This window comes from Radiomyces spectabilis (assembly GCF_025331425.1).
Source record: "Radiomyces spectabilis strain NRRL 2753 chromosome Unknown BYT42scaffold_13, whole genome shotgun sequence".
NCBI classification, from domain to species: domain Eukaryota; kingdom Fungi; phylum Mucoromycota; class Mucoromycetes; order Mucorales; family Radiomycetaceae; genus Radiomyces; species Radiomyces spectabilis.
The window spans coordinates 911,645-924,405 of NW_026251938.1; the positions used below are offsets into that span (position 1 = coordinate 911,645).

General features: G+C 42.8%; 4 protein-coding genes across 4 annotated transcripts; 2 read left to right on the top strand and 2 right to left on the bottom strand.

Moving 5' to 3' along the window:
* Positions 1–470: 470 nt before the first annotated feature.
* BYT42DRAFT_584866 (Der1-like family-domain-containing protein) lies at positions 471–1,787 on the bottom strand. The gene is made up of 4 exons (XM_051569927.1): positions 1,516–1,787; positions 1,295–1,459; positions 1,112–1,234; positions 471–1,050 (listed from the first exon to the last, which is right to left on the bottom strand). Exons 1-4 carry the CDS (start codon positions 1,690–1,692, stop codon positions 727–729), a joined length of 789 nt encoding a protein of 262 aa, XP_051419797.1. The 5' UTR covers positions 1,693–1,787; the 3' UTR covers positions 471–726.
* On the bottom strand, positions 1,770–3,602 carry BYT42DRAFT_584869 (uncharacterized protein). Its single transcript, XM_051569928.1, has 8 exons — positions 3,519–3,602; positions 3,222–3,441; positions 3,000–3,148; positions 2,869–2,939; positions 2,738–2,803; positions 2,375–2,673; positions 2,096–2,305; positions 1,770–2,037 (listed from the first exon to the last, which is right to left on the bottom strand). The coding sequence occupies exons 1-8, from the start codon at positions 3,554–3,556 to the stop codon at positions 2,032–2,034; spliced, it is 1,059 nt and encodes a 352-aa protein (XP_051419798.1). The 5' UTR covers positions 3,557–3,602; the 3' UTR covers positions 1,770–2,031.
* Positions 3,603–4,795: 1,193 nt separating this feature from the next.
* Positions 4,796–6,268, top strand: BYT42DRAFT_584877 (uncharacterized protein). Its single transcript, XM_051569929.1, has 3 exons — positions 4,796–5,228; positions 5,319–5,341; positions 5,422–6,268. The coding sequence occupies exons 1-3, from the start codon at positions 4,957–4,959 to the stop codon at positions 6,051–6,053; spliced, it is 927 nt and encodes a 308-aa protein (XP_051419799.1). The 5' UTR covers positions 4,796–4,956; the 3' UTR covers positions 6,054–6,268.
* A 77-nt stretch (positions 6,269–6,345) lies between these two features.
* Positions 6,346–8,019, top strand: BYT42DRAFT_607934 (uncharacterized protein). The gene is made up of 4 exons (XM_051571185.1): positions 6,346–6,708; positions 6,789–7,312; positions 7,379–7,519; positions 7,622–8,019. Exons 1-4 carry the CDS (start codon positions 6,453–6,455, stop codon positions 7,805–7,807), a joined length of 1,107 nt encoding a protein of 368 aa, XP_051419800.1. The 5' UTR covers positions 6,346–6,452; the 3' UTR covers positions 7,808–8,019.
* Positions 8,020–12,761: the final 4,742 nt, after the last annotated feature.

Genomic DNA, 12,761 nt, shown 5'->3' on the forward strand with positions numbered 1-12,761 from the left:
CTAGGAAACTATAGTACGGTTAAATATTTAAATATCTTTTAAGAAATTTCTCTATCAGTATCCTCAGATTTTATCCTTGATCTCTTTTTCTTTGAATACATCGTTTCGAAGATACACTTTGGATTAGCGCCTACATTTTTGGAAGTCTCTTTGGAATAGTCTGATAGTTTTTACAGTCGGTTATACTCTATTCACGATTTATAGTAACAAGAAGTTAGTATTCGGAGGAAGAACCATGGAAGTTCTGAAGCTAATCTTCTCCGTTCTAAATATTCTTTCTTTGGGCTACACTTGCATCAGTTTAGTCACCACTCTCCCACCACACTTACATATTGAAAATCAAAAATGTTATTACAAATAGTTAAAATATTAGGTCCACCAATCAGATCGCTCTATTCTGAAATCACGTGGGAAGCGTACCCTGAATTGAATGGCGGCATATTTTTATTTCGTCGTCTTTTTTTTGGGGCCCCCTTCATCGCTTATTTTTTGTTGATGCTGGTTGATTTCTCGGATCCATTACTGGACCCACACCATATAATCTTTTGCTGTGAGGTGCTATAGAACTGCTTGGATTTGAATGACAAGTTGCATTTTGTTTTTTATTATGTTAAGAGGGCAGCGCTGCTAATGCATAAACTCTGAATAAAAGTACAAAAGATTTGTCAATTGAGAAATGCATGGATACCATCGCTCGTAATTCGGCTCGTCGCGTCAACCACCTACTTAGCTTCCTAATCTATGTCCTCGACCCCAAGAATGGCCACCAAAGACATTAGTAGGCGCCTGTTGCTGTCGTTGCTGCTGTGGTCGTCCCATCATATAAACGCCACCAGTTGAAGCATTGCCGTTTACACCTCTTGCTGGAAATAGGCGTTGTAGAAAGGAAGGTGTAGTGAGATAACCTCGACCGCCTCGACCCGGGTGAATCGTCGTTAAGTAATAATATATATGAGCAGCTGCGATACCTGCCAATGAGGCATACGGTAAACCTCTTCCTCCTCGAGCCAAAAAGTCGTATGCGAGCAGGACCCAAGGCAAGTAAAGTCCCTAACAGATTCGCCAGATTGTGTTAGCATGGACGATTAAAATGATCCCGGGAAGCACCTACTTTAAAACGGAAACCAAACATAGCGGTAACCAATGTTTCTTTGTTGTGCTGTGACCAGAGATAAGCCATGGACATTAACAATCCATCCGTCAACAAGTACAGGTCGAAGAGACGAGCTGCAGCCTAGAAAGCACTGTTTTCAGTTTCATGGGATCGAAGATAAAATAAACGCTTGTTTCCTACCAGCTGCAATCCGCTTGTAATCAAGTAAAAGTACACATAATCGGCTGTTCTGCCCATGAATACTTCCGTTTCAAGCTGGGCTGAATATCGGTAAAGAAAAAATAGATTCATCGCGTATCCGAGATCAACGCCACTGTAGAAAAAGCAAGTGACCAAACGCCAAAGCTGGAGAACATCACTGTAAATAGGCGTAAGAGTAGGGATTTCAAAGCTTTGCTTACCTGTAACTTTCTGCTGACATTTGGCCAAAGGAACATGAGCTGATATGGAGGCACAAGACCCACGGCGGCCGAGACGGAGGTGGTCACCGACAAAGTCAAGAGGGTTCTAGTGACAGGTGGAATGGAGCGATACCATTCAAGGATTTCGTTACCAGATGATGGCTGTTGCGGCGGCATACGCTTTTTACAGAGATGTTGGCGTAAGATGACAAGAGCGAGTCATCTTCTGGAAAATTCAATCAAGTTTTGCATGAGTGTGACTTTCAAAAAAATAGTCAAGATGCATTTGTGTGCTGTGACCAAATGATATCTCCTTGTATCATTGATACAATGAAATTATCACTGTATTTCGTTTTTAAAGCGACATGATCGTAGATATTCACAAAAAAAAAGCTGTACTGGATATTTTTTGAAGCTATTGTGGACATGAAATAAAAAGCTGTTTAAAAAGGTGATAAACCTAAGCAAATCTCAACAGCCATTTGTATATATAATATAGTGTATTGGAGGATTGCTTTAATGCTGTTAGGTAGAGCAAGCATTAGTGACTTGAAGATGAAATATCACAACAAACAAATACCTTCATGTACTCGGAGGGTCGTCGTGCCTTGATGTTTGAAAAATGCATCGGACTGCCGGAACGAATACTGCTAGGTGAGGAAGGTCGACTGGTCATGACTGTATCAGTTTGACCGTAATTGGAGGCAGGAATAGATGAACTGTAGGAAGGAGGCGGATTCAAAAGAGGGGTTACCAAAGATCGACATGATTGAAGACGCGCCTCCAAACTCTATCGAGCAAGATGAGTATGGTTATCAGATCGGAAGCACGTGAACGGGAAAAGATAGCGATATATTACCCTAACTCTTCCGACCATTTCCTGCACCATTTTCACGGGGTTGGAGCTTGCTACAGAGAGTGCAACAGGCGTGTCTCCGACATTGCCTGCTCTGGGTATACGTGGTCTTGAGCTCATGCGTCCGTAGGGTTCAAAATAGAGCGAACCAGCATCGGGTGTGGATGAACGTGACATGCGTTGTTGCTGTTCCATGTCACGGCATTTTTTCTCCGATGCTTCCAATTTGGCTTCCATTTCCTGGATCGCTTCCGATTGCTTCAACGATTTATGCCGTAATACCGACAATTCCTGATTCACCTCTATTAAGGTTGTAGCATTCAATCTTTTTTTTTTCTTTTTGTGAACATAGTAAAGATAAATTACCATTAAGTTCATCTTTCAATCGTTGCGTTTGTTCTGTTAAACTGTCCTTGGTCGCAATTTCGTTCTCTTCATTGGCTCATTGTTAAAAGCTCCAGCTTGCAAGAAGAATGAATATACGCGGATCCCCTTACCGAGAATGACATTTCGTTCAATGGCTTTGTTGAGCTTGACCTCCAAATCACTCAAGGACGAAGCAGCCGCTCTATACAGCATGCGATATTGAATAAACTGATGTAAATCCAAGCGCATCGTTTTAATTTACCTCTCTGTCCGTTCAAGATCATCGTTGTCTAGTTCTAGCTCCAAAATTTTCTTCCGAAACATTTCTTCTGTCGCCCGAAGAATATCGATCTCACGTTGCATCTGCATTTGGGACATATTCTGCTCGTGCTTTGCTTGGGTATATTTTGCCTACAAAACCATATCCATCAAGATACTTGTGCGTGAGATGTATTGCATGTCAAAAAGACAGACAGAAAATCACCTTCCAATCTTCAGCATCTCGTCGTGATTGTTCGCAACGTGCTTTCAGATCCTTGTACGCCTTTTCAGTGGTTTGCAATTCCTTCTCCAGTTCTTCTTCCAATTCACGGGAGGATATTTGAAATTCATCGAGTGCGGCTCTTGTTTCTTGTAATGTGCTCTCGAGATTTTCCGCATGCATGCGATAATACTCCAGTTCGTCTTGTACAGAGTCGAATTGCCTGAATAGCATAAATATAAGAAATAAACCTCGTCAGTACAGCCAGTAGCAGAAGAATATGAGAGAATAAAAAAGTACATCATGCGTGATCCCAGGGAGCTCATGTCAACCGCCATCGTTCTTGCGCTCGTTTCTTTCTTTACGGTAAAGAAGAAAAAAACTTGACGCACGAATGTAAGTGACGTCTGCGTTTGTTTTTAAACCTTTTTTTTATTTCCCAAAATAGGCATATACGATCTTGTTTTATTTAACTTTCGAGTGATTTTCTTTCAGTCTACGATGTCTTGCTTCTGCAAGAACACCACTTAAATTTTGTTGTTGATACAAACAGACCAATGCCTTCAGATGGGCCATCAAAAGATAGTAACAAGGGGCTATGTGTGTAACAGTGCATTTGGATGGGTCAGTTCACACGGCAAAGGATCGTTTCTCCCGTTCTTTCGCTTACCAAGCACCGATCCAGACTAAAGCAAAAATAATGCATAGACGCATGTCACACGGAAAACGGTGTGTTTGTGTTTTGGAGATATTCTTTATCTTTATTCGGAATGGTGTGCACGGTTTCCCTGAGATAAGCACATGTAACGCACTACGAAACCGAGGACCTGGCTAGAGCGTCTGTCCACAACTGTTGGAGATGTTGAAGCATAATACGTACTCCAGACTGATTGTAACGTTGCGAGCCACAATCTTACGATGAGGTTTGGGAATAGAGGACACAAACATGGCAGCAAACATTCATTGTCCAAGCCTTTGATTTAGTTGCATCTAATGAGAGATATGCATAAAATAAATGTTTACAATAGTATGAGACTGACAGCAATTGAAAATGGATCATGAGGTTACGCTGGTGAAAATCGATGTTATTATGGCCTGTTACTCTGGTTTTAGCATGTCAATAGCTAGCGCTAAACAACCTGATTAGAGTTTTGACTCATTCGTGGTACAAAAGTGCCATGCCACTTTTTTTTTGAAAATATCAATAAAGCTTACATCAAATAAGGATCAACCATCCCTTTACGAGAATGCATGAAAGACAAAATGCAGGAAAAGAAAACTTGATTTATGGATCAACGACACCCGATCGCGTGCTCGGCATTTTACTAGCTATTTTGCGAATGTATCAAAATGCCCAAAGTACAGTTCCACCCAAGCTATACAAACCATGAACTTGTTAGAAAGGCGCGATCTAGCCATTCCTTTGAGAGATTGTGCTGTTCTTAAATGACGTAAAAATGATAGGTAGGAATAGCGAAACACAGGTGCACAATCAAGGTCAATATGTCTAGATTTTTGGCAAAGTGTTGCCATCAACAAAACAAATAAAAGAAATTTTTTTTTTTTTGGACCTTTTCAGCATAATCATTTTCTATCGCTTTCCTTCTCTCCTGCTTTTAAAATCTTGGATAAATTGGTGCTTATCTATCATATATATAATATCAGCCAACAAACTTTTCTTTGAACTCGTCTTTTTCTGCTTAAAGAAACCAACATTTACAGAAAAAACCATTTCACCATGAATCCCGGAAGATGCGTGGATTATCTCGCACATGAATGGACATCCAAAGATATCATACAGGCACATCATGAAACCCGCAAAAAGGTCACCAAGGCCAAGATGAAGCTTGCCATGGCCTCCGCCAGAGAAACCAATCGGATTCAGAATCTGCGAGCAGAAGCCAGACGCTTGGAACGCTATCAAAATGCCGTGTGGCGACAAATGACCAGGCGGTGTATATCACATTTAGGCGGAACGAATCCGATGGTTGATCCATCAGAAATTAACTGGTAAGCGCGCAGAGAAAAGCGGCTGTAGTGAAGCATAGGCTACTATGGCAAACACCAATCAATGATTCTGATATTCAACATTCACTGTAGGCAAAAAGAAGCTGACATCACGTGTATGTTCCATTCAGTGCTGTGCTGATGATAAATTAGTCGGAAACAGAAAAAAAGCTCATCCAAAGTTTCTTCTGGTTAGGGCTGTATGGGCCGCTTTATACCACGTCGACTGAGGCGGACACATCTGCAAAAACAATGTCTGAGCACAACGGCGGACTTAAGTCGGCGTTACGACAACATTTAAATGGCGCGGTGTTTCCCGTTCCGCATGGCATGGCAGGTACTGTCACGACCATAGGCGTGCGGTTCAATCCGGAAGTGGTACAATTCCAATACCTACCGGAAAGTTTGGTGCATGAGTCAAATTCTACGTATACATCGGATGACGAAGATGCCAATGAGTACGAAATAGGAACGAATAACAGAAAAAAGAGCGCAGATGGGAATCACAGTGAAGATATGTATATGGGCATGGTGGATTACCTTTTGTCATGTTTTCGCTATTGTGCAGTCTACGTCGCGTGCGATGTCTGTCAAAGGCAACCATTGTGGGCTCAGAAAACCAGCAACATGGTATCTGCGCAATCCGACTGGATGCCACGGAATCGGCGCCCGGATACGAATCTAAATTTGGTGACGCTCCTTATCGCGATTTTAAAATCGATGATTTCTTGTATCATGTATCAGAGCTTGTTGCCAGTAACGTGGATTTTGGCGCACCCATTCAAGAGAAAACAGAGTCGCTTGTCGATTTCTCCAAATCAAGCATAACCTTATACCTCGTTATTTCATATCATTATTTCCCACCGTGTACATAAGGAAAAACTATTCTCCGCCGTCCATTTCCTCCCTAGCATTTTTTCAAAGGTCATATGAAAATACAGAAAAAAAAAGATCATCCAAAAGAAGATAGTGATTACCATATATGGAAGGATAAGATAGGAGCATGTTGGGGAGTTTGCAAGTGAATCCGGATTAAAGAGCAGTGCGATATCATTTGCTGTGTGACTCGGATCGGAACAAAAAGGAATCTGTTATCTCCCACTAAAAGACTTACACTTCTGTTCCTTGATCGTCAAATTTTTTTTTTCTTTATCTCTCTTTTTTTCTTTGTACTTATATCTTACTGCTTTTTCTTTTACTCCATTGCAGCTGGTCCTTTTTAAATCTATGCAGTCAAATAATCGCCATCAAGATATCCTTCCTCAGCAACCTTTCTCGTTCCGACGTCGAAGCCTCAACTTCATCTTTTCTCCTTTAAACCAACGGCTTCCTCCGACGACCTCCTCGACAAACAATATCATCCTCGATTATTTGTTGCATCTCTCCATTCAATCACGCCTTTCGAAACTGTCAGAGAAGGATCGTCACACGCGATGGTCAGATTTGACGAAAGCAGAGCAAGCGGTCGAGTCAATTGTAGCAGGTAAATAGCGAGTCTCCACCCTATGTAATTTATTCGATTCTTTTATTTATTTACTTTGACTTTTTTTTTTCCTTCAAAAGGCATTCTTTGTAATAAGACACCTGGCTTGAAATTCGATGCGAGATTTGAGCAACGCTTGCATCTTTGTCAACTTACAAACATCGTATTTGGGGATGGAAAACGTCTCTTGACAGAAGCAATTCCGTTTTTCTTGAAAACGAGCGCGATGACTTTACGTGTTGCTCTGGATAATGCCGAAGATGCCAAGCCCATGATATTTGCTGGTCAAAGAGTGATGGGCGGAGGAATGCCTCCACGTTGGTACGATTTATTCCTGGAACTCTTAACCCAAGCGGCTATTCAAAGTGTACGCCGCCATGCAGGCTTGGCCTCCATCTCTGAAATTTTCTCGTATGGTGACGTTGAAGACGAAGACGAGCCCGAAAACCTCGATGACGAGGAAGAAGAAGATGAAGAAGATGAAGATGCAGAAGAAGACGATGATGATATCTGGGGCATCAAAGCAGCCGATCACCATCTTTTGTTCCCGAAAACACGCACCATGTTCCTCTTCAAAACGCAATTACGTGAACGAGAAAAACAGGTAAAATTTTCATGAGATCCAAAAAAAATAATAATAATCAGTACATAATCCTAACGAAAATCATAGTTTTTAAATCTTGATCAAGATTCTTTGATGGAAAACCTCGACCAACTTGCTCACCAGTATCCTTTGGATACGTTTGAGGCCGGCATGTGCGAGTTTATTCAACTGATTGTTAACTGCATGGATACACCTACTTTGTACAAGGTATGTTATCGTCATGCAGCCTTTTTTTTTTTTTCTTCTCCGTTGATGATTATCTTGCATACCGGAAGGATTATTTACCCTTTTTTTCGCTGTTTTTTATAGTGTGATAAACTTGATGCGGCTAGCTTCTCTCTACCAACCATTTGCCGATTTCCAGAAGATGGTTCCCTTTTGATGCCTGAAATGTCCGATATAGAAGATGAAGACAACCTCACCTACCGTATCAAACGTACTTCCTCCGCAGCTGGTTTAGACGACAAAGAGACCATCAAACGTCCTCACGCGTAAGATGATTCAGCTTTCTTTGTTTTGTTACCCTCCCCATGACCTTTCCACTTTTATGTTGCTTCTAGTGAAGGAACATTATGTCATTTGTCATATACCACACATCCATTGTAATTAGTCCCTCTCTTTCAAATCATTTCAAACTGTTTATTTATCCGTTGCTCCAAAATAAAATGCCACCCCCTCTTATCTTTAAAAAGCTGTGCTGTAACGGCAACTTCACATCAAGAGTTCCATTACTAACCACGATGTCAGACTTTTGTGAAAATGTCTCATTATAGACATCATTATCTCTTTTGTAACTCGTGCATCGATGAAAGGGCCGGAAAAACTGTCTGGAAAATGGCAGATGATCCGACTTTTACCCGAGGCACACAGTGATTTGCAGTGGGTTTTTTCAATGCGCAGCAACTAAATCTCTATATGCATACATATGAGCGTATGGGGTGGTAGCACCGCAAACAGAAGCTCACACGATGGGGTGTCCGCCGTAATGTCAGAGATAAAAGCAGTACACTCGCATGCTTTCCTTCACATTTTTTTTCTGGGATGCTCCAACTATCGCTACCCGTAGGGTGGCATCACTTGACTTGACCGTGTTCTGATATGACTTATTGGACGTATCCGCTATCACGCGGGAGCAGTCAAGAGCGACAGGTGAACAGTGTCAAATCGGATCTTATCAGTGACACTCCGCTCTGCCACTATGCCCTTAAAAAGCAACCCCATTGTCCGAAAAGACGCGATCCGCTGATCAAAGTGTAGCCTGTTCATTTGTTCACCCTTTCTGCTCCATAATCTCAACCTTATTAAAATGTTTGCCTCTGAGTTGCCATATTTGGATATATTTCACCGTCACATTTGTTTGCCGACGAAAGACCGCTGATGATTGGGTATTTTCAAAGTCAATGAACGTTGATTGGATAAAATTGTTGTAATCACATGATTTACGATAAGATCTGAGCGGATGTTGAATTATGGCTCATGATTTGTGCTTCCTTTTGTGAATAGATAGACCATGATACATACACGGATGCAAGAGATCGTGTTGCTTCGCATTATCCAGGCCTGTTCCTTTCTTCTTTCTTATTCTTCCTCTGTAAAACTAATTCAATGTCATCTTCAAACGTTTATTGTGTTTCTTGCAGTTTGCCAGGACATGCTCACTCCACCAACCGCAACTGCCCCAACAACCCCCACGTGCCCAACAAAGTAGAATTACTACAACCCAAGGACCAAGCGAAGTCCGTTGCGGAGCTTGCCCACAACTGGGTCACCAGCGTTCCAACCATTTCGCTTGCCCGTTGAATCCAGCAAGACTGGCTATGAGGGTAGCTGGAGAAAGTGACACTACGGAACGTATTCGTACTTTACCTGCGCCCGTTGCCCAAGCAGATTTCGACCATCATGCTTATACGCTGTCAAGTGAACAATCAGGAACGCTCAACAGTGGCCGAAATGACGAGTGGGAACTTCCAGAGAGACATACCTTGGGACGCATGGATGGCGAGTGCAATTTCTGCCAGGCACACATGTGGCTCAAAGAACGTATGTCTGGATCCATCGCTAATCCACAGTTCCAGGTCTGCTGTGCTCAAGGTTCCATTATGCTTCCGCCTTTGGAGCCTACACCTCCAACAATCGCGCGTCTCCTTCGCAGCAACACTGAAGAAGGAAGAGATTTCCGTGAACACATCCGCAGCCACAATACGAATCTCAGTTTCACTTCCCTAGGTGCTCAAATTGACGAGTCAGTGGCCAACAATCGCAGTGGAGCTTACTGCTATCGCATCCAAGGAGGCATCTATCATCGGATCGGTGGCCTGCTTCCGCCAACGGACAACCATACTCCTGCATTTGCTCAACTGTATATTTACGACTCTGACACCCAGTTGGCACACCGAAACGCTGTGACGCCCTATTTACAAAATGCAACACTGCTAATTCTCCAAGATCTGCTGATGGAAATTAACCCGTTTGTTCCATTGTTGCTGTCGATGGCCCAAGTTTTACGTGAGTCGGATGGAGCTGTAGACGTGCGATTGCTGATATGCGCGGAAAACACTCCCGATGCCCGCCGATACAACGCACCCACCGCGAGTGAAATTGGAGTAATTTTGGTCGATAGCACCATTACGCCTGATAGTAGCCGCGACATTGTCATCCAGTCGAGAAGCCATGGACTTCAACGTATCAGCGAGATGAATCAGCACTATGATGCTCTCCAGTACGTCTTGATGTTTCCACATGGTGACCTCGGTTGGAATATCCACGCACGCTCCCCTGGCGGTCGCAGTATCACGGTTATGCAATGGTACAGCTACCGTTTGATGGTGCGAAGTAACGGTCACGATCTGCATTTGTTCGGACGCCTGTTCCAGCCGTACATAGTTGATATGTACGCCAAAATGGAGCAGAATCGGCTGACGTATTTACGGCTCAATCAGACGAACCTGCGAACGAATCTGTACCGAGGTCTCGTAGATGCAGTAGAGCTGGGTGACAACGACCTTCAGAGCGTCGGGCAACGAGTGATCTTGCCGTCCACCTTCATAGGAAGTCCCAGACACATGCGGCAACTCTATCATGACTCCATGAATATTGTACGCCGATGCGGACAGCCCGATCTTTTCATCACTTTCACTTGCAATCCTCAGTGGAAGGAAATACAGGACGAGCTGGCTCCTCTCCAAACCCCTGTTGATCGGCCCGATCTTTGTGCGCGAGTCTTCAATATGAAGCGTAAAGCTCTGATGGAAGATCTAACGAAGAAGCATGTTTTGGGAAGAGTCGTTACCCATGTACACACAGTGGAGTTTCAGAAGCGAGGCTTACCGCATCTTCATTTACTTTTGGTGCTACATCCGGACGAAGCTACAATGATGAGCCGATACGTTTTCGAAGCCGTTAGCCGTACATTGCAAGACTTGATGGCAACCAGAGATCCCGCTCTGCAGCATGTTCCACTCGGAGGAAAGACTGTCGTTTTTGGTGGCGATTTTCGTCAGGTTCTTCCGGTCATTCCGAGGGCAACGCGTCCACAAACTGTCGAGCAGTGCTTGAACAAAGCTTCTTTTTGGTCTTCGGTCGAAATCCTACGCTTAAACACCAACATGCGCGTTCAACAGGCACGCTTGGTCAATAACGAGGATGCAAAGATTCTAGAGAACTTTGCCACATACCTTCTGCGCATTGGCAACGGACTGGAACCGAACCATGGAAACAGGGGCATCCAAATCCCAACAGAAATGTTATTGCCATCCTCCGATGCGAGCGACCTCATCAGGGCGCCAGCATTCGAAACGTTCCGGCAGCCGAATTCTTAATTGAACGAGCCATCTTGACACCAGCTATCTTGACACCAAAAAATTCAGACGCAGCTTTTCTGAACGAAAAAGTTATCGAGAGGTTTCCAGGTGAAGTGCGTATCTATCGAAGTGCCGACAGCATGGACTCTGAAGAAGAGCAATTATTTCACCAAGTGGAAATTCTGAACTCCATGAGTCCGGCGAGCCTACCACCCCATCGATTGATCCTCAAAGTCGGTTGTCCTATCATGTTGCTACGCAATATCGATGTCACAAAAGGGCTCTGCAACGGAACCCGATTGATTTGCCGTTCATTCCATTCCCATGTCATCGAAGCAGAAATCGCAACTGGCGTGAATGTTGGAAATCGCGTGTTCATCCCTCGAGTCACTTTGACCAACGAATCGGACGAAAATGGAATTCATTTCAAGCGGCGCCAATTTCCCATCCGCGTCGCGTTTGCAATGACAATAAACAAGGCACAAGGACAAACGTTCGATGCTATCGGATTATTCCTACCGTTCCGGTGTTTGCCCATGGGCAGCTATATGTTGCTATGTCACGCGTACGTAGACAATCAGCGATAAAAATCTTGATCGTTAGGGATGCAAACGATCGATCTACAGAAGTATGCACCAAGAACATTGTCTACCGCGAAGTGTTTGACAGCCAACAGCTGGATCGTTAAGTCCTTGAATCACGCACTGCGTTATGGTCCTATGTTGTATCCTCATTTATGTATTTTATGTTTCTTTATGCCTTTTATTTTGTGTTTTTCATTGTTTCAGTACGTTTTATTGTATGCTTTTTTTGCCACATGTTCCTTTACTTTTATCCTTATGTCTGTTTTTTCTTCAAATTATCCTTTATACCTATGTTGTGTTTCTATCATTCTTTTATGTTTTACTGTATGCTTTTTGTCCTTATGTTCCTTTTGATTTTATCCTTATGCTATGTTTTTCCCAAGTAATGATTTTTTTGTTATCTATTTTTGTCTCTTCCATTTAATATTATATGATGTCTGACCATTTCCGTTCCTAACTTTGCATACATATTGTTGTTCCTCTGTCGTGGATGAAGAACATGATCGTTATGTGGCGGTGGGTCAGGGAGGGCGAGCCCCGCGGGAAAAAGGAAAAGAGACTGAGCTTCATTGAATGCGCAAAGATTATGAGCACATCAATTAATCTCACCGGAAAATCAACCCGAATGGAGGCTTATTGACAAAAGATTAGAGTTAAGAGAACACCATCAAGCGGAACCTTTGGATACAGAAATTCGTGCGGAGTTCTGAATATTGCAAATGGAATATCCCATTCCAAACACATCTTTAATCAGCTACTATTCCCACTTCCCTTAGAGCAACATCCCTACTACACATCCAACGAACCAAACTTTGTGATCTTCAAGATCACACGCGCAACTAGTCTACTGTTCCTCTCCTTTGGATTGCTTCTCATCATATGGTATTCGAGATGTCTTCCCGATTATTGTATTTTTAGTTTATAGTTTGTATTTTGTATTTTATATTTCATGTACATATTCTTTTCGCAGTCTTTTCCTCTTTTTATCCCACAGGGTTTTTTATGAGGTTTTTATTGACGCGACCATTGTTTTTTTTTATCATCATGTACTTTATTTGTTTTTCT